This window comes from Callionymus lyra, chromosome 7 (genome assembly GCF_982586985.1).
Source record: "Callionymus lyra chromosome 7, fCalLyr1.hap1.1, whole genome shotgun sequence".
Lineage (NCBI taxonomy): Eukaryota > Metazoa > Chordata > Actinopteri > Syngnathiformes > Callionymidae > Callionymus > Callionymus lyra.
Genome location: NC_141824.1, coordinates 22,526,197 through 22,547,200, shown reverse-complemented (window position 1 = coordinate 22,547,200; position 21,004 = coordinate 22,526,197). Strand labels below are relative to the sequence as shown.

The 21,004-nt window shown below is 39.0% G+C and overlaps 1 protein-coding gene across 1 annotated transcript; it reads left to right on the top strand.

Moving 5' to 3' along the window:
• The first annotated feature begins 816 nt into the window (after nt 1-816).
• On the top strand, nt 817-18,728 carry LOC148075677 (uncharacterized). Its single transcript, XM_087795747.1, has 10 exons — nt 817-1,101; nt 1,161-1,283; nt 2,479-2,582; nt 17,001-17,060; nt 17,118-17,170; nt 17,232-17,294; nt 17,388-17,423; nt 18,089-18,133; nt 18,201-18,285; nt 18,393-18,728. The coding sequence occupies exons 1-10, from the start codon at nt 914-916 to the stop codon at nt 18,473-18,475; spliced, it is 840 nt and encodes a 279-aa protein (XP_087651873.1). The 5' UTR covers nt 817-913; the 3' UTR covers nt 18,476-18,728.
• The last annotated feature ends 2,276 nt before the right edge of the window (nt 18,729-21,004 follow it).

Here is a 21,004-nt window from a genome sequence, read left to right as displayed (position 1 = left end):
CTCACTAATGACAGTGTTGAGAGGATGACTGTCATTATCCATGATGGACAGTAGTTTGTTCAATGATCTCCTCTCAGCAACTGTCACCAGTGAGTCCAGCTTCATGCCAACCATAGAGCCATGCTTTGTGATCAACCTGTTGACTCTCCTCTTGGACACATTCCCACCCCAACACACCACAGAATAGAACAAGACTAAGGGGTTAGAATTAATTTAAAACCCAGATTGTATTCTCTCCTGGCTGATAATAAAAAGAAAACGTTGATAAAGTTTACATTTATTTTCTGCCAAACTTATGGACCCGACCTTCCAAGTAATTCAGAGAGTTTTAAACAGTTGCTTCACAATCAAATGCAACACTTTGTTCCAAATAAAGAAGAAATTGGTGAAAATAGAAGGAATATCAATGAAAGTTAAAAAGGGTTCAAATGCTTCCTCGCATCTTTGGGTGTGTGATTACCTTTCCAGGGTGTCCCCCATCTGTTACAAAATCAGAGACAATGGAAAAACTGGTTGGAATTGAAAATAAAGACTTACTATCAACTGCAAATAGAAATAAACCGAGTATTACATTTCAGTGTCAAATAATGGGTTGATATGTACTTAATTGAATTATTTTAATAAAATGTAATTATAAACCATCTTTTGGACATTATATATTTTCTCATTTTGATTTACGTCCTACAGATTTAATGACTTTTTTTTTGTCAATGTGAAATAAAGAATTCAACACGCAAAAAAGGGGGCGTTTTTTAAGGGGAGGGGGGTCACCTGAACGCGCACTCTTGTTGTCATCAGAAACGCCTGGGAGTGAGTCAACTCCTGGGGGGAGTCACGCTGTGGACCCGAACCACCAACCCGTCCACAAAAACCAACTGTGGGGCTCGAACTCCTCCAGACTTGAGCGGACCTCATGGACTCCAGCATGGTTTCTCCGCTGCTGCTCGAACTTTGCCTCTGGATGAGTTTGTTCTGTCTCTCGTCAGGAACCGGGTTCATCTATCACGTGCCCAGCATCACGGTGCACCGGCACCACCGCGTTAAGTCAGAGCAGATCGGAACCACCGGACCCCCGGGCTCTGGGAACCGAACCCAACTCAGGTGAGACTTTTTGACTTCAAGTCAAGTTTCAATGTCTGAACTGCTGTGGTTTGTTGCAGGAACTGGTGCCAGTACACGGTTTCTAAGACCGTGAGCTGTCAGGTGCAGAATGGTACCGAGACCAGTGTGCAGAGGATCTTCCAAGGCTGCAGGTGGCCAGGACCATGTTCCAAAATAATCAGGTAATTCATGAACATGATGATGATGCATCATAAAATGATGGTTTTAAACCCCATTGAAGAAGATTAATGATCAGTTTGAGATGATGACATATAAATATGTCAGTGTTTAAGATAAGATAAGGAACAGAGATTTATGGATGTCAAGATAACTGGATTTTTTTTTGGTGAAGCAGAACAAATACAGAGATCATTTATAAATTGAGCTTCAACGAATAAAAAGACGATGTAAAAAATCTTCCTGTTAACTAAATAAACATTTTGTTTGGCCAGCAACATGAACTGCTATAAGATTTTGGCCTCTTGCGTGATTGAGTTTGACGCCTCCTTTCTCAAGATTAATGTGATGCTCATTGCTGGAACACTGCACACAAATAACAACAGAATCTTTACAAATAATACAACTTAAACTGTAATGATGATATTTAAAACAGGCTTTATCCCTTGTGTAATCTCTGGGTCCTTTGTGGTTCACCTTGACCCAGAGACAACACAAGGGATAGCTCAAATACATTTGTTTTTGGCCACAACTTTGACCCTGAGGTAACACGAGGGTTAAGAACTGGCTTAAGACTCTTTTTTTTTAGCATATAAATTAAATGTTGGCTTTTTTGCTAATTATCAGGTTTAACTTTCTCTTTAAAATTATCTTAACTTCATTTTGAGAGCTGAGATCACCAATCTCTCAATTACCTCTGACAAAGTTTGGACTTTAAATATGCTGTTAACCCCTTGTGTTATCTCAGGGTCAAGCTGACCCGGAGGCCAGAAAACAAATGTGTTCACCTTGACGTAGAGACAACACAAGGGATACCAAGTACACGTTTGTTTTTCAGGCCTTCGGGTCACCTTGACTGCTTTGGAAGTTACCAGGAGTGTAAACCCCTGGAAGAACCGATTACAAACATTATTTAAATGTATATATATTTTAAAAAATGGTGCATGTTATGAGCAGTATTGCAGTTGTGTATATTTCTCCCCAACCACTTATACATATGTACTTTAAAACAAGCTTATATGATGTGTTTCATGAATTACGTGGCTGTTAAACTTATTCTGAAACAACAAAAGCCTTGATGAGTCTTCCAGTCATTATTAAGGGGCTGCTTCAGGTCAAAACACTAGTTACCAAGAGGTCACAGCGCCACCCGCTGCCATGAAGGTGACGTTAAAACATCTCTGGTTTTACGATTCACAGCTACAGGAGTGTGATCCGACCAACTTTCAAGGTGGTGGACAAGCAGGTGACGGCTCTGGAGTGGCGGTGCTGCCCGGGGTTCGTGGGAGAAGATTGCAGAGAAGGTGAGCGTCTCCACCAACTGTGTCACGATGTCACATCTGCTTCTCTTTAGCAGCTTCACCCACATCAAGGTGGCTGCTGGGTTTATTGTAGCTCATGCTACTGTGCAGCTTCTGATGAAATCACATACTTGTTTTATATTAAGTCTGAGTTTAATGAAGTTTGGGAGCACAGACTGCAGTAAAACACAAGATGAAAGGAGTCTTTGTGGTTGTGGTACATTTTACTATAATGGCTTACAAATGTCGTCAGGTTTGTAAGAAGCAACAAAAGAAAGAAAAAAGGGAAAAGAAAGGAACATCCAGCAGAGAAGATTAAGAAGTGATGTCCAGAGGCAGAGTTGCTCCCGGGACGTGACCACCAAGAGTCCAGACAGGACTGGAGGAACAGTCTAGAGCAGCAGATGCTGGTTTAATGCTGAGCTCCGTGGAGTGTTTATATATGCATCAACAACATGGTCTCTGAGGTCATGTTCAGTCCACCAGGGCTCCTATAGAGTCAGACCCAGACTTTCTCTGACACATATACTGGACACGATCACATTATTTCCTATCATTATAATCTATTGGGCAGATTCCACTTTGAATTTATTAAATAAATCCACTTGGACAACACATTTCTTCTCACAATATGCAATACATATACTGTATGAAATGAAAAAAGTTGTTCCCAAATTCTTATTAAAGTTTCTCAAGTGTAATTTTCCCCAGAGAGATTAATTAACATAGATGTATTTATGGTTGTGAAAATAAACTAAATTAAACAAACCTGTAACATTATATAGGTTTGTGATTTAATTTAAATAATTTAGATTCTAAACTTTAAATATCTAACTGGCTGGTATATATTGTGTCATCAATACAGAAAATACAACACTATAGTCCATTATTAGTACATTAATATGGACTCCAATCACGTAACCTCTCATTTGCTCAGATTTTCGACGGAGAACTTTATAAAGTAATAAGTTTAAAACATGGTCATGATGAGGGACTTACTGCATCTTGGAGAGGAAGACTTCAACTTTTGAAACATGAGAGTGAGTCAGGAGAGTTGGTTTACAACATTAGTTGACCTTCAAATTAATAAAAGACAATCTGTGTGAACTGCCTGAGACCTTGGCCCCTGAAGGGTTTGAATGATATGATCTTGTGTTTTAATTTTTATTAATTGGTTTTAAATTTACAGTATCTGTACTGGAGTGTGTCTAGAAAGGCACCTTTGAATAAGATGTATTATTAATATTATTGTTGTTGTTGTTGTTGTTGTTGTTGTTATCTGGTGATGTCACTTAAGAACAGTGTCTTTGCACTGACCAGAACATGAGTAATGCAGTGTGTAAAATTGAGAAATGGGTACAAATATTTTCTTTTATTTTAATGTAAAACAAAAACATATAGTTTAGAATGAAGTCCATAATTCTGATTATGTAATAAGGTTTAATAAAAATGACAATGATTTAAACAGTTATTATCTATACACAAAACCTCAAATAAAGTTTGGAACATTCTTTTTATTTTTTAAGAGCTCATGAACAGATGTTTTGTAATATGATCCACATTTCTCTTCAGCATATGACAGTTTACCTAAAGTGCTGAAACAGATCTTCTCAGACATCCCTGAATGTTTATCTTTAATTCAGCCAACTCTGATCCGCCCTGGTGGCAGTATCAGAGAACGACCTTAACTATTGGATTATTGCTTCTAAACTGACGGACGTAACCAGAAATCTGTCAAGGGAGAACCTGTCATCGACAGGCCCTAAAGTTCATGCTGCTCTGATCTTTATCTCTGGACCGTGATATTTATGGTCATGGTTGGGCTTAAAAGAGACATTCGATCTGAGAACTCACCATCACGCAGCTGCTCTGAATCCTCCTTCTACAAATTCCCACCATAGAAAGCTTTAGCTTCAGAAAAATACAGATTTGACTTCAGAGCAAACCATCCGTGTCCCACCAGGACTAGTCCAGGACCACAGACTTTGATCTGGTCACGTTTCTTTGTTGTATCAAAAATCAGCTGCTACACAAACTCAAGAAGAGACTTAAACAATACTTTTTTACTTAAAAGGCAACACAACATATGCTTTCTTTTTCTTGTTTCATTTTAATATAATTTATTATATTAAAAAAATCTTGACCGGTATATGTCTACTTTTTCAGCACTATATCAGTACTAGAAAGGTATTTTAAGAACCCCAATAAGACAAATATACTTCAGCAAGAAATTGATCTTGACCTTTTGGCGCATATATTTTCTTCCTGCCCCTCAAACGTATATATATATGTATGTATATACTGTATGTATATGTATATAGAAGGAAATAGTTTGTCATGAAGTTTATTTATGACACATTTACATGTTTTGTCCATGGTTTGTGTTTTCTCTGGGTGACCCTTAGACACATTTGTTCTCGGGCCTTTGGGTCACTTTGACCCAGAGCTAACACAAGGGATAAATATCTTCATATATTAGTTTGTAAATGTATATAAAACCAAAACATCTGAAATATAAATGTTTAAGCATATATAACCCAAATTAATACATTGATAATGTCCATCATAAACTGCTGTTTGGTAAAAAATCATAGCCACAATTCATGCTACCCATAATTCACTGCAACATATAAAGCTGGTTGGTGTTCACTTTGTAGTCGTGTTATTATAATTCAATCGATATTAATCCTATTTTAACTTCCTATGTTCAATTATTACGCTTTTTTTTTTCATTATAAATTAGATTCTCTTTCAATCGACTGAGAAATGCTGACTTGAATTGTCATAAATGTCCTCAAAAGTACCCAGACATCCAATAATGATCAGACACCGTTTCATTTCACCAAATTATCAATTGTTGGGCTTGGAGAGCCAGCGGGCTGAGAAAGCACACGCTAATGCTAATGGAACAAACACAGACGTTTTCACTGAGACTTTGAAAAGGATTATCCGCCCAGCGCTGGATATTATTTCCCTCAGATTTATCCGCTGAGTCTGTAATGGCTGAGATTATCGCTCACCTCAGACCAAAAAGTGGCTGCTTGAGTGTGAAGAAGTAATTTCGCTGTTTGTTGACGTGTGTTCAGAAGCGTTTGTTGCTCACGGAGAGTCGAATCGTTCCCACATGTGGAGACACAATGCTGCGACAGATTGTGAGGAGACTTGAAGGATGTCGTAGGGAAGGGTCAGTGTGTCAGAGAGGCTTCTTCTCTCCAGCTGCTGCTGGTGTGGGAAAGAGACCTCATGGAAATGAACAAGCGTGACGCTGCTCGTCCAGGTCTTTGTAGCAAAGGTGACCGTGTTAAATCACATTACGGCTCTGAAACCAAAGCCGCTCTTACATCAGTCGGGTCTGAGAATGTTCTGGACGGCCTTTCATGTTTCATACCTTCATCGTGATGTATCCAGTAACTCTATCTTCAAGCTGAATCTACAGCAAAACAACGTGTGGACGGAAAAGTGACACAATTTTCAAGCTCATGTTCATATTGTGCTGAAAAGATTTCGTCATTGATGTCATCTTTGTGTTTAATTATCCGACAGACTCTTCATCCAAAGCATGTGGAGGATCTTAAAACTAATAATCCAATTTAAATAATTTACATGTGTGTGAGGTGTTTTCTGTCCTCTATGTAACCCAAAACAGAGAAAAGAGTCGGGTACTTGAATTAAGGAAAGGAAAGTAAGAAAAGATTTTAAATTGTACAAAATCCCAGACTCCACATGGTAAAACAGAAATGTGTTTCAAATACTAATCGGAAAAATTTCCCGACAAAATCATCAGAAAAAAATACTCTCAATCTCCTCAACAACAATATGGTCTCCAATATTTATGAATAAAAAATGTATTCTCTGGCATAAATGAGTATTTCTTAGCCATGAATTAGTATTTTGTGGCCATAAATTAGTATTTCCCAGCAATTTAAAAGTATTTCATGGCCAGTTATTGGTATTTTGTGGCTATGAATTAGTATATTGTAGCCATGAATTAGTATTTTGTAGCGATTAATTAGTATTTTGTGGCCATAAAACAGTATTTTGTAGCCATGAATAAGTATTTGGTAGCCATAAATTCGAATTTTGTGGCCATCAATTAGTATATTCTGTCCATAATTTGGTAACCATTTATTAGTATTTCGTGGCCAGTTATAGTATTTTGTGGCTATGAATTGGTATTTTGTGGCCATGAATTAGTATTTTGTGGCCATGAATTAGTATTTTGTGGCCGTGAATTAGTATTTTGTGGCCATGAATAAGTATTTTGTGGCCATAAATAAGTATATTTCAGCCATTTATTAATATTTCGTAACCATTTATCAGTATTTCGTGGCCAGTTATTAGTATTTTGTGGCTATGAATTGGTATTTTGTGGCCAGGAATTAGTATTTCATAGCCATGAATTAGTATTTTCTGGTCATGAATTAGTATTTTGTAGCCTGGATAAGTATTTTGTGACTATCAAAAAACTTTTAAAGTCTTTCCCGAGGTCGACGTAAATAGTCGGATCTTAAGGTCACATGTTATATACGTAAAGGAAGGGTTCTAGGAACATCTAGGAGTACATGGTAGCAGAGGCAACAAAGCTCCAAAGGCAGACGGAATAAAGCGACTCAATGATGAAGAGCTCACTATCAGGGCCGGAAGACGAGGTCAGTTGCAGGGAGAGAAGGAAATAAGGTGGTTTAAAGAGAATAAGAACATACTTTAATAGGTTGCAGGTGTGACAGACGAAGGCTGAGCAGACCCTCATTTGTTTTATTATTGAATCATCAACGGCTAAGAAAGGTTTTCCTTCCTCGAGAAAGCAGAGAACACTCTTCCATTCCATCCCTTCTTTGTTGTCAGACTTTAATTCATTATCACTATTCATCATCTCAAGACGTCTCTTGAGGAGCTGCGAGGTTGTAGATCCATCTGTTCGGAGACAGCGCTGTAGTTTCTTTAATTTAGAAGCTGCTGAGGAAGCAAGCTTGTTACTCTTCTTACGCATGAGTGCGTGGAGATGGCAACAACAACAACAAACAAAAGCTATTTTCACATCACAGAACATCATAATGTGGCTTGGCCGAGGCTAACATGGAATGTAGGGTTTTTAAAATTCCAAATACACTCCAGAGTCGTCCAGTCGTTCCCTAGCATTCAGATGCATTTTATTAATAGATCATTCTGAACGTTATTTATCATTTTTATCAATTTCCTGCTTCTTAGATGAAGAACAAATGCCAAGCAGTGACCTTATCAAGAACAACCTATTCAAGATAACACGTAACTCATCAAGCTTTACTTGAACAAATCAACTCTTAAATATTGACCTTTTAAGGTCATAGTTTTTCACCCAAACATTCTTCTGTTTCGACATCTTGATAAAATGTAATTTGAACACCTTGTGATTTATGCTTTGAAAGACATATTTGGAAATATCTGACTCAGCAAAGGTTGAGTCACACAAATACATCTGTATGGGTTTAAGATAAACTCCCCTGCCGCTGCTAGAGGATTAAAATAATGAACAACTTCTAAAGGTCACAATTGTTTTATTCTGAGCTGTTAACCTAGCAGCCATTTTGTAATAAATTCACCGTGAAAACTTGATTTTTCGTCTTATCTAGAAAATGATTGTTCCTATTTGTGTTTTAGCGTTTTTCCTTTTTTTGTATATCGGTGTCTGAATTTTGGTCTTTTAACTACATAATTCAAATGGGCTTGTGCAGTAATATACTTTACATTAATTCAAATATTTTAGAACTGCTTCTTTCAAGACCAGTGAATATACACAGATGTATCGTCAAAGCATCAAACGGATCGAAGACACTGTATCTTGTCTGTTGCTGTAGTATCTGAGCTCCTGGGATTGACCCACTTCCGCAGTTACCCTTAATACTTTGAGTGCACAAGTGCGTCCCGATGAGCAGTGTGCGAAAATGTCGTGCACTCAATTGGCGCACTCAAATGGCCATAAAATTGAGTGGATCGATGGACACTTTCCACCGTTAACGGCCGCCATCTTAGTGACGTGGATGACGCTAAACGGAAGCTACGTCACTTCGGAGAAGATACCGGCGTAAATGTTCGAGAAAACACTATTTTACCATAAAAAAACACAACAACAGTAATAATAAAATGAAACACAACTTAATACCTTGTTTCAATTGGAGAAAAGCGCTGTCAAGTGTCTAGTTTTTGAATGGCTGGTTGCAATCAGAATTTAAAAGTAGTAGAAGAAGAAGCTGTCCAGTCATTTCTGGTGTGTAGATGTGACAGTGTTTGATTTGAGACAGTACTACCCTGTCCAAATTTGAGCAATGCACAAGTATGAGGGCTATGATGGGCTAAAACAGGGGTGTTGGCCTCATCATGACCATGTTTTAAGGTGATCCCGAAATGCTTGGAAACAGGTACATGGTCTAGGAGTTCAAGGTCACCGAGGTCATAATGCTGAGGATGATGACAAAAATGCAGTCTTACAGATTTAGGTTATCAGGGACAGAAGACAAGGTCGGTTTGCCAGGATCAGAAAAGTAGACCTGAGTCAAGACTTTGAATCTGTCTGAAGGTGGTTCAGGTCGGCAGGAGCTCGGTGGTCTGCGGTGTTACAGACATAACTGGTGGATTCTCCATCACCCAGTTCCAGCCCTACTCGACTCAAAACAACTCTTTTGTGTTTCAACTGGAGCCTACATAACATAGTGCCACGAAACTTGGAAGCTATGGTTACCGGACACAAAAAGGTCTTGACCTCCTTGGACCACGAAACAACCCAATAAACCGAAGTACGGTATAGTTCTTTGGCAGATAATATTCAGTGAAATCAATCTCTGACCAATCAGTGGCCGGCAGTCAACGTCACCTTCTCAGGTACCGGCTCAGCTCACTTGGAAATACTCATAGACGTCTCTGAAGATAGGCAAGTCTGGGTGTTCCTCCTGAGAATCTTACTCACACACAACCTGGGATAAGCCGACAATAGATTAAAGGGTAAACGTCGAAGTAGAAAAAGAAACGGTGTTCAGTCCTGGACGAGCCTTGATATCGTGAAGCCACACAACTGCTGCCTGGAGCCCCTGAGCCAGATGTTTTATCAAACAAAGTGAAGACAAGCTTGTCCAATGTAGATGACATCATCTCTGGTTCTGGTTTAAAGGGATTCTGGTTCCACTTCAGAGGCCCCCAGAGATGCAAGGACACGGCATGTTAACAAAGCCTCGACTGTAAGCTGAGTCGATGTTTGTTCCTGTCACCTTCAGAAATGATCTTCTTGGTGCACGTTTTCAAGTCCATCACGACTGTTGAGATGACAAAAGCATCACCAAAGACAGATATATTCCATTTCTTAAATGCTGACTATGACACAAAACCTAGATGGTCGTTTCTTCCCGGTTTCATGTCAGCATGTTGGCCTCCACCTATCACTCTTCCATCAGCCGGTTCTTTTTGTGACATCCTGCTCATCTGTGTCGCGAGCGGGTCAGCGTCGAGCGCCAGCTGCTCGCCCTGTGCCAGCAATAGCCGACCACTTGCTCACAGAGTCGACACAAAACAGGATTCTGGGATGCTGACTGCTCAACTCGAGGGGGAAGTTTGGTTTGTGGCCACCCACCATCTTACGTAGCGCTCTCTTAGAGCCCCGTGCAACTATGAGGACTTGAATGTATCATAGAAAATAAATGTGTTCAATTATCCTGAAAAACAGAATCATCAGTCATGCGTTAAATTGAGCTAAAGCTGAGCTAACTTACAATCAGTTAATGCTCTTTTGAAATCCTTGCAATACAAGCAGCTGATGAGACAAACTTAACAAAATAAAAATAAATTTATTTAATCTAAATATACCAGATGTCTGTTATAAGTGTCAAGAAGTGTCATTTTCTAATTGTATTCGTAAATTGGCAAAAGTGCTTAAATTCTGGAAAACTGTTAATAGTGGAAATATAAGAAAATGTTATTAATCAAAAAACATTGGAACCTAAACTTTGTGTATTTGGTATTCACCCAGTAAACCACAAATAAAAGTGCAAAGTTTGTTTTCAAGCAAAAAAATGTATAGTTGTGACATAGAAGAGTACCAGGCCGGACCTAGCATTGCTCGATGTCGGCGAGGACTGACTGAACTCTAACTATTAATACAAATTTAAAAAACAACATATATGTTGAAGGATGAATCTGAAAAATGTATTTGCAGTCCCTTCTCTTAAAATCAAATGGAAAAAAAGATTATAAAGTCTGGAGAAAAAAGATGTGGAATGAGGGGAAAGTTGTTTTTTAAACATCTTTTATTAAGATTTTTTTAGATTGTTACAAACATTTAGACGGAAATTCATATCCGACAAACTAAATCAAAAACAAACCTTTCACCTGACCCACCCCATAAAGATAAATAAGCTAAAAACACAAAGCACTGCACTTTGCATTCAGTACAGGAACTACACCTTGAATGGAAAGTTAAAAAAAAATGTCCTGGGATAATAAGAGCAGGTGAGATGTTTAATAAACTAGTGTTACATCATCAGTATTGCAAGTGTTCATTATAATTATCATACTTTTATTTCTTCATCTTAAATTTTAAATTATCTCAGGGTCGCCCGAAGGCCTGAACACAAATGTGTTTGTGGTATCCCTTTTCGGAAGACCTCCCTGGCTTCCAGAAATACATATGCAGTGATGGAGGTCGTTCACCTTTACCCGGAGACAACACAAGGGATACCTCAAAAAAAAAAATTGGGGCATCCGGGTCATCACACAAGGGTTAATTGCCCTTAAAACTGAAAAAGATTGATTTAGTCATTTTAGGGAGCATAGAAACAATTCTAGGGGCGTTGTTGAGCTTTTTATTCAAGATATGAATAAAAAATATATGGTTTATAGACAATTCTGAGACTCCTGAGACATGTGGATGCTACTAAATCAGTTCCATGACCCATTTCTGTTCAGAAGACTTTGTTCACCGACTGATGGTAGGCAGGAGGTCCGAAGAGGAACCTTGAATCATGCTTAGGTTGAGGTGTTAGCTCGGAACAACCTGGACTAAAAGTGTGGAGAACTGGTCTCTTGTTGCTCTATCTTTTGATCTGGATTTCATTTCTCCGAGTCTTCCTTACATTACCAGGATTCATCCAAGATACGTTAAGTCTGCTGCTGTGCCTCGGGTCTATTTTTAAAACACTGTTGTTTTGGTTTGAAATTATACTCCCAAGAATCATTGATGGTAATTAGTCTGTATTGTGTCTGGAGGGACTTTGATACAACAATATCCTCTTCTCTGTTTGAACATCAAATCATCTTTTATGCAGCGTGTTTTATAAATATGCCCTCTGTAAGTGGTGGTGCGGAACAAAATACTACTCTGTGTGGAATTGTCTTTTTGAAGTGAGCACCCGAATCCCACAGCCAAACGGGTTCCCCTCGGATCTCTGTTTGTTAGGCTCCTCACTTAAGTCAACATGCTTTTGAATATTTCCCAGCTGTGAACAATCCAAGGAAAATAATCTCAACTTATGTTGCCGTGGACTAATTCTGGATCCAAACACACCCTATAGCTGCGGCCGTACACTAAACATCAGCTCCAACACAACGGAAGTTTGGTTTTCTTAGCCAGCGTAATTAAATTCCATGATGGAACTGGGAGCGGGGCCTCTTCGGATATTTATGGTCTGGATGACACCGACGTTGGAGTGACTCAAGTCTGGTGTTTTCTCTGCGGTGAGCTTTATGGTATAATGAGATATGGTGGACAGCGCATGGTTTTTGTGGGCCTGGATGGATGACAAGAAATAGACCAGTTGGCTTGTAAGCATTGAAGTATGTATTTTGGGGAAAACCCTGAAGAGCAAAGTCTGTTTAACTAACAACGTTTATCACTTCAGATAAGTAAGTAAGTTATTATTAATGTAAAGCGCCTTTCTCAGACCACGGTCACAAAGAGATTAAACAACAGAACAATACACAGTTAAAATACATGTTTTAAAAGGTCAAGACAACATAAGACAAACACAGGAGTCTCAGAAAATCAAGGAAAAGCCTGAACACATAAAAACGTCTTAAGATGTTTCTTAAAGGAGTCAGTAGATCCATCAAACACAGAGGGAGAGGAAGATCGTTCCAAAGCTTAGGAGCAACAGTCTGGAAGGATTTCTCTCCTCTGTTCAAAAACCGTGTGCGAGGAACCATCAGTAGATTCTGATCCACAGACCTCAGAGCCCGAGCTGGGGTGTAAGGCTGGATCAGATCACTGATGTAAGGAGGAGTCGGACCATGAATAGATCTGAAAGAAAGAACCAAAATTTTTCAAATTGATCCTGAAAGAAACAGGCAGCCAGTGAAGAGTTTTAATGATTGGAGAAATGTGAGTTCTTCTACTAGAGCGGGTCAGAAGAGTTTTGTATAAACTACAGGCGAGACAGCTCCTTCTTGTTTAGATACCAAAATAAACTGTTAGAATAGTTTAAACGAGAAAACACAAACGCATGGATTTTAAGCTCCAGATCATGTTGTGACACCAAGGAAATAAAGACAGATTAGACAATGAATGAAGTACTTTGTAGCCGAACTCCAAGTGCCACTTAGTCACACACTCTCATTCTACACTTGTTTGCCCGTAAACGAAAAAAGAAAGTGATAATTGCGGATTCTATAAAGAGCTAAAGTGAGAGGAATTCACGTTAAGCTGAATTTGGAGTTTTTATCGGTAAGTGTTTTCACCCAAAAGCAAATCTTGTATCTTAAGGTCATTTTCTACTTCACTTCTCTTTCGAGCTCGTTCGATCAGCCTGATGTGGTCAAGAGAACTTTCTTGCACAACAAAAACAGTGTAAGTAAGAAATTCATCTCTGAAAATGACTCGTGGATCCAGATGGTAACTCAGGATGCTACTAATATTCAATCACCCCGCTATCGTCACTTCCATTGCCAAGTTTTGGGCCATTTTACTAATAGCCGCGATGCTATCTCAACACTGACTGATAAGTTCATGGTACTGGGCTGCTAGTGACCAGCAAGACAGATATTGGACATACCGGTTTAATTGGTTTCTTAGCTAGTAAGTAAGTTAGTATGTTTATTTGTAAAGCGCCTTTTTCAGACCAGGAAAGTGTCCATGAAAAACTATAGAACGGTTGATGGTTGTAATTCAAGGGGGATGTTTGTGTCGAAATGTTGTCGAGTCCAAAGAGGCAGATCTGTCCCTGTGATCGCCGGAGACGCACGGAAGACTTATTGGGGTTCTAAAGTGCAGCGGTGTTCCTGCCAAAGAATGTGTCCAGATCGTTAATTGAACTGTTGTTTCTGTTTGTGGCTCCGCTCCAGAGAGAGACTTCCATGAAGTTGCAATGAGGCGTTGAGAAACCACACCCCTGTAGACGCAGACACGGTCCAGACGTTCACCCCAGTCCCGATCCACTGGAGCGGAAACCTCAAGTTCGGTCGAGGCAATTTGAGGGCCAGAGTGGAGCGGCTACGATGTTTTTTTTTCTTGTTGCTTCGTTATTTTAGATCACCAGTTGTTGCCGGTTTCGCTGTTACAGCCAGAATGCAGGACTGACAGCTGACATTCCAGACTTCAGATGAGCCTTACACCCGGAGAAACGCTGATATTTAGAACTCTAACTCCCTCAAAGTAAAGCTTAAGAATCCAGTCTACTCCCACAGTTATAACTTATAGAAACTATAGTTGTGTGTATTTAAGTCAGAAAAGAGAACACTCTGCCATTACATCCCTTCTTTGTTGTCGGACTTTAATTCATTATTACTATAAGAAAGATATTGGACATACAGAGTAAGTTAAGTTGTTAGTGTTTTATTTTATTTTGTTTTACTTCAATGTACATTTGATTTCAAAACCATTTGTTTTCATTAAAATATTTTTCTTATTTTTTTAAAACAGTGAATATATGTTACATTTTGAGATTTTTAAATATTTTTTCCTTTTTTCTTATCTCTTAATTAATATTGTAAAAACGAATTAACGTTAATATTTCTTTGATTAGTTGCATTTTTTTTTAATTATGTATAAGTTAAGTGCACATGGTGGCGCAGTTGTTCCTGTGCTTTCCGGGGTTGACTCTTGGTACTCCAGTTTCCTCCCACAATCCAAAAACATACAGAGGTTTATTGGCTATTCTGGAAATTGTCCTTAGAAATGAGTGTATGAATGATCCCACCCTCTCACCCTTAATAGCTGGAATAGGATAACTTACGGTGTTTTCTTTTTTTCCCCCATTTTGTGTTTTAAAAACATCTTCAAATGTCCGAAATGTGTCCAAAATATCCAGAGATTACATTTAATAGGTGACATTAAGCTGCTCGTTTACAGTGTTTTTGTAATATTGTTTTGGAGTTTTATTTATATATGTAAATATTTTGGAATATAATTATATTATATATAATATATATTATATATATAGTAATGAGCTGAATCTGACAGCAGATGGCAGTAATAGTGCACAGCTCTCCTGCACAAAACACACTTTAGAAGCTCGCGAGAATTGAAGTTTTCTGCTCTTCATTCTGCACTACTGAGAGTGACGCATCTTCAAAGGATTCATGGATCCCGATGGTATTCCAGAGAACCACTTACATTCATCTGTTTACTATAATAATATAAAAACGTAATGTTCTTAAATGTAGTATTTAGTTTGTTTAACATAAAAGTGAACAAAAATGTAATTGATGTTGTGAATAGACAGTTAAAGTGATAGTTTACCCAAAATTCAAACTTCACTTATTTTCTACTCACCGTCATGTCGACTAAGGGTTGTGATTATTTTCAGAGTAAAATGTTCCTCTTTTGAGGTATAGACCAAAATGTATGTTCCCTCGAATGTAGCGACTCATGCTTAGTTGTCATCATTCAGTTTTGAGTGAAATATGGTTCCTCTTTTTTTTTAGGAAGTTTTATTTCATTTGTAAATATTAATATTCGCCTTTAAATTGTCATATAATGGTTGGTTCAGTGCCGTCTAATGTATTATATTTAAAATGTATCTTAACCCTGTTTTCACGCAAAAGTAGTGACAGAAGTGTTGGGATTTCACCAGCAGGTGGCAGCAGAGCTCCACCTTCTCCCTTGCGGCTTCCAAAGGCTGAGGTTTTTTGGCTTCCTCTGCTTCAGTGGACCCTGGGCCGTGTCTGCTTTAACTATGTAGATGTGGGTCTGTTCACAGAGAAAAGGGGTGGGGGGGTGGGGGGGTAACTGGCTGTAAATCAGACCTAATTTGTTAGCTGTCAGCACAACAGTCTGCGTTCTGGAGGAGAACAGGCCGTGGCCCCGAGCCAAACTCCGTCTGCAGCCGAGGAGCCAGTCTGCCACTCATGTGAAGTTTCTCGGGGAGCAGCCAGACTTGAGGAGGTTGTAACACAAGAAAATTAGTTCCAGAGGGAGCCGCGCTCCTTCTAGACCTGATTGTGTGGACGGCAGCCACAATGTAACAGTGCTGTCTCAACATGGGAGGAAGGGGGGGAGACGGCGAGGGAGAGGGGGGGAGACTCTCAACATATGGTAAAGTGGAGAGAGGAAGTGGAAGTGTGGCTGCGTTTCAAACAAAATCTACCCTGACAAGCATTCTTTAAACCTTCCCTACATGCTGAGAACAAGGCACCACTTCCACCCCTCGCATGTTTTCTATGAAAATAGAGCATGTCAGAGCGTTTACTACCGCGTTTTATGCGGGGCCTCTTTTAGATCAACCAGCTGTTCCCGTCCGTCACTGCCAGAGTGATTTAACGTCGATGAAAGTCTGCTCTCCTCAGAGGTGACTCCTAATGTCTTCACTCCTCTGGATGCCAGAAGAAAAAGACTTCCTGTGTGGTGCTGCCGAGGAACTCTCGAGGGTTTTTTGTCGAAGCAAACGAGAAATGTCAGACTAACGTTTTTTTGACCCCCACACACAACTTTAATTTACTCTGAACGCTCTAATCTTTTTTTTTTATGTGTGTTGATATCTCTTAAGCAGTTTCCTCCGAGCTCAAAATAACTATAAAAGCGAGATGTTTTGGTGATCTGTCAAAATATCTTACAAAATAATCTCTTCAATTATCAAATTAAATGATTAGCTCCATGTTATACTTCTTGACGTTCATGAATGTGTTTCGTTTAAAAAAGAATAAAATGATCATTTAGTCGCCAACCTTTTTTGAATCAGCGACTGGTTTGATGTGGGCATTATCTTCAAGGGTTGACCTTCATATAAAAACATTTTTTCACTAGTTTACAGGTTTATTTATTAAGTAAATTTGACTGAAACGAGCATCTGGACGTGTCAAGAGTCTCAGGCTAATGTTACTTCAGAGCAAATACTACCTTTTTTTCAAAACAAAACACCTTTAAGAAAGTAATAATCAATAGAACAGAAATGTTAAAATTATTTTTTTAACGACAGACCGGGGGTTGGGATCCAATGATGTATCAAATTTTTTTTTTTTTTTTTGTAGACGACAACAGGCGAAACCAAGATGGCGCCCAAGGACCAGCGCGTCAAGTGGGTCCTCCAGGTACGTCTTCTTCATGTGTTTGACCATTCTGTTGTTGACAGTGTTTTCCAAATCCAGGACCGCCAGGTCTCCGAGGACCTGCGGGGAGTCCAGGTCTACCAGGACTAGACGTGAGTTCTACTCTTTATTTATTCAGGGATTTAGTTTTTACCTCCTCTCTTCTACCGACAGGGCAGAGATGGACCGCAGGGGAAGTCTGGGCTTGTCGGACCTAAGGGCGACCCCGGTGAAAAGGTGAGAAAATTCAACGCTTGTGTGATTCAAGTGATTCTGTGAAGAAGCAGATTAGCAGGAAGTAATAAAAATTCTCTTGTTTTCTTCCGCCAGGGATATCCAGGTGTTACAGGAGAGACCGGACTACCTGTGAGTGGACTCTTGAGTTACTTATTTTCTTGAGCAAATTTTGTAGTTTGTTTTGTGAAAAATAAAACTGTACATTTCAGGGATTTTGTAGTGCATTTGAATTTGTCACGGTTTTGAACCAGTTACATAACCTACAACTATTTTTTTTAATCAAAATGAAAACCGTAAATAAAAATATTTAATCAATTATTGTGATTAAACATAATCTAAAAAAAAAGAGTGAATTAATAAATGAAAAATAAAAATAATAAAAATAGACTAGATTGAAAATAAAACCTCAAATGAATCTATGAAAATTGGTTTAAATAATGAAATTGTTAACTTTTTTACAAATGACAACATGATTAATATTATTTTATAAAATTACGGCAAGTGCTTGATCTGATTTTAAACTAGTTTAACTCAGTCATACATTTATGTATATATTTTTTAATTTTTAATATCATTAAATGTGACACAAGAATCTCTAATAATACATCTATATGTGCATAACTATCAAGCTTTTTAATATAATATTCTTCTACTCACAAGCATTTGGTTTTCTTCTGATTTAGCTGTTGTTCTATTCCCTGATTATTACTGATTAATAATATTATATTAAGCATTTGAAATATTCTGCGATAGCAAAAAAAAAAGTCTGATTTAGTTTTTCATTGTGTTCACAGGGCCCCCATGGTCAGAAGGGTGAGCAAGGTGAATGTTTGAAGGAGGTAAGGAATGATCACTTCCTCTCGTGGTTCCTCTGTTTGTGGTTAAATGGCGAGTGTCTGTGTTCAGGGTGAGGTCGTGCACCAGCTGAGGGATGCGCTGAAGATCCTGGCCGAGAGAGTCCTGATGCTGGAGCACATGATCGGAGTTTACGGTGAGAGTCGAGTCAAACGCTGAAGTGAAGCAAACGTACAGCATCTTCAAACGCTCTCAGTCAAAACTTCTACACAACGACATCTAAACTTCCTCTCATTGTGTCAGAAAACTCTGAGGGGTCAGGATTCGGCAACAGTCTGGACCCGCTGATCCCGGCCATCAAGAGAAAACGTCTGCTGAACCTTTAGAGTCCGGCTCCAGAGGAAGCACATGAATCCTCCCTCAAGTCTTATTTTATGTGTGTCTGTTGTTGCGGAACATGTTTTACTTGACTCGTTTTTTTTTCATTTTTTTGGTCTTTTAATGCACATCTGTTCGGGGCATAATGTTACATAACGACGTTTGTAGTTTGATTCAGGAGTTTACATTAATCTGAGCTTGTAAAATGGAATGATTTAAATGAAGCTTCGGCGTCTTTGAATAAACGGCATCTGGAGAAAAAAGAGTTTTAGTGGTTTTTATTTCGGCTCCATATGTCTCATCGTATGCTGTCAAAATAAAATAAAAAGTCAAACCAACAAAATTCTAAAAAACACAGCAACACATTTTTGTGTTTATTCCACATTGGATCTCATTTCCGGCCATTTTGATTTTCCACTCACTTTAGACCTGTACTTTATTAGATGCCACTTTAGTTCTTTTTTCCACCAGAAACCAATGACCTCATGGGTCATATATATATATTTATATATATATTAAAAAAGTGATTATGTCAACAATATTCATCGAAATAAATGAAAAAGGTAAAGGTGGATTCATTTTTGGTGTTAATTTAAATTAAATGTAGTATTTTTTCTGTACTTTAATTCGACCATAAACCAGTTTCAGCAGGTTCAATATTCAACATTATGCAAATGTTTTTATTAAAAAATAAAATGGACTCTATCTAGAGAGCAGGGACTTCAACATACAGTGAACAACAATAAAACTAGTGTCACAGCAACACAGCAAATACTACACCCTGTTATAATAAGGGTTTCACCCATATGTCCCTCACAGAATACGACAAAAAAAAGCAGAGCTCGGCGTCAGTACCACAAAGGCACCAGAAGTGACATAAACCAGGGGCCAAAATCTCATTATACAAGACCCGGTCGGATGATTGGCTCCACATTAAAGCATTTAAGAGATGATGGAGTTCATATTTAGGACAGACAAAAGTGTCTAAGCTAAGCTAAGGAACAGAAATGATCAATGTCAACAACTAAAACGACATCAGAGTAAAATGTGTAAATAATAAATAAAACAAAAAATTGTCATAGTTGTTGTAGTATCATAATACACTTTTGTAGCCAGACTCGTACTTAGTGTCGTAAATATACTGTATACGTAAATATATATATATATATAAATATATATAGCCCCTTGTATGAGTAAGTTTGACACCTCTGACATAAACGGAAGTAAAATCTTAAGAAGATTCCAGTCCATTTTTTCACTTGGATTTCTTTTAAAACATCATTAGAGTATCAAAAAAGGAGCCTTAGAGCCGCATTTTTCGTCTTCTATTGATTACAACTGTCTGAAAGGTATTTTGTTGAAAAGAAAATAAATTAGTTTTCTCAGAAGTAACATTTCTTTTGACTGTTGACACGTCAACTCTCTTGTTTCAATCAAGTTTACTTTAAAAATAAACTACATTTAAAATGAGTTCAACTCTTTTTGAGTTCTCACTCTTTTTTTTTACAATTAATTTCCAACATGAACTGGTCTCCACTGTAAAACTGGTCGGGAACCTTAGATAAAAGACACAACACCAAAGAAGGATTATGTTATACAGTATGTGCATTTAAAAAAAAACATGGACGCCGGGTCACATGCTGATGACACACACAGTGATTATCTCCAGGGCTGTAATGGTTAGCGAGTGACACGGTTTACCTGGAATCACGTCGAAACAGACAAGATCCAGATCGACTTTTGACTTTTTCAATTAGCTCATCAGACGAGAGAGATAAACGACGCCATGTATCATCGTCATAAATCTCTCTCTCTCTCTCTCTCCATGCGTCCTTTCATCTCTTGCCTGTTTATGCCTCTCTCTCTCTCCTCTTTTGTCTCGCTCCCTTGTTTTTCCCGTCTGCTGAACAGAGACGTGTTGATACGAGGCCCACTCGCGCCGGGGCCACGAGGGACACGAGTCTCTGGGTGCTTTTGATCAGCTGCGAGATCAGACGTGTCCCCCCATCCCCCCCCCCCACCACCACACGCCCTCTCCACCGACTGATCATGCAGCATAATGGGCGGCACAGACGAGCATGGACGCTCACCCACACATGTTCTCTGAAGACGATGCTAGCGCGAGGACACACGCTGTTGTGTGAGGGTCCACCATCACAGTGGGGCGGCTTGTTTTGCTGGACACAAGAGGGTTGTGGTGGTGGTGGGGGGACGGAGAGAGAGATGGTGTGTGCGATTTCCCCTTTTTTCTTGCCCTTTTTTTCTGCGGCTCTGACAGTAAGATGGATGATTGCAATCACAGGAACCATCAGTGAGACAGAGTGGAGGTCTGTGGGGCAGCGAGACACAGCCATGGGAAACCAGCCGTCAGATTACAGCGGCCGCGCCCGCCATGGGAATCGCTCGGCTGTTTATTTGTCCGGCCTTTTTTTTTTCCGTTGTTTTCTAAAGACCCCCCCCCCACCGTCGTCCACATGAAAGCTTCTTCATGAAACATGCGACGCTTTACGTTGCAGGTCCACCGTAAGTCAACGTGT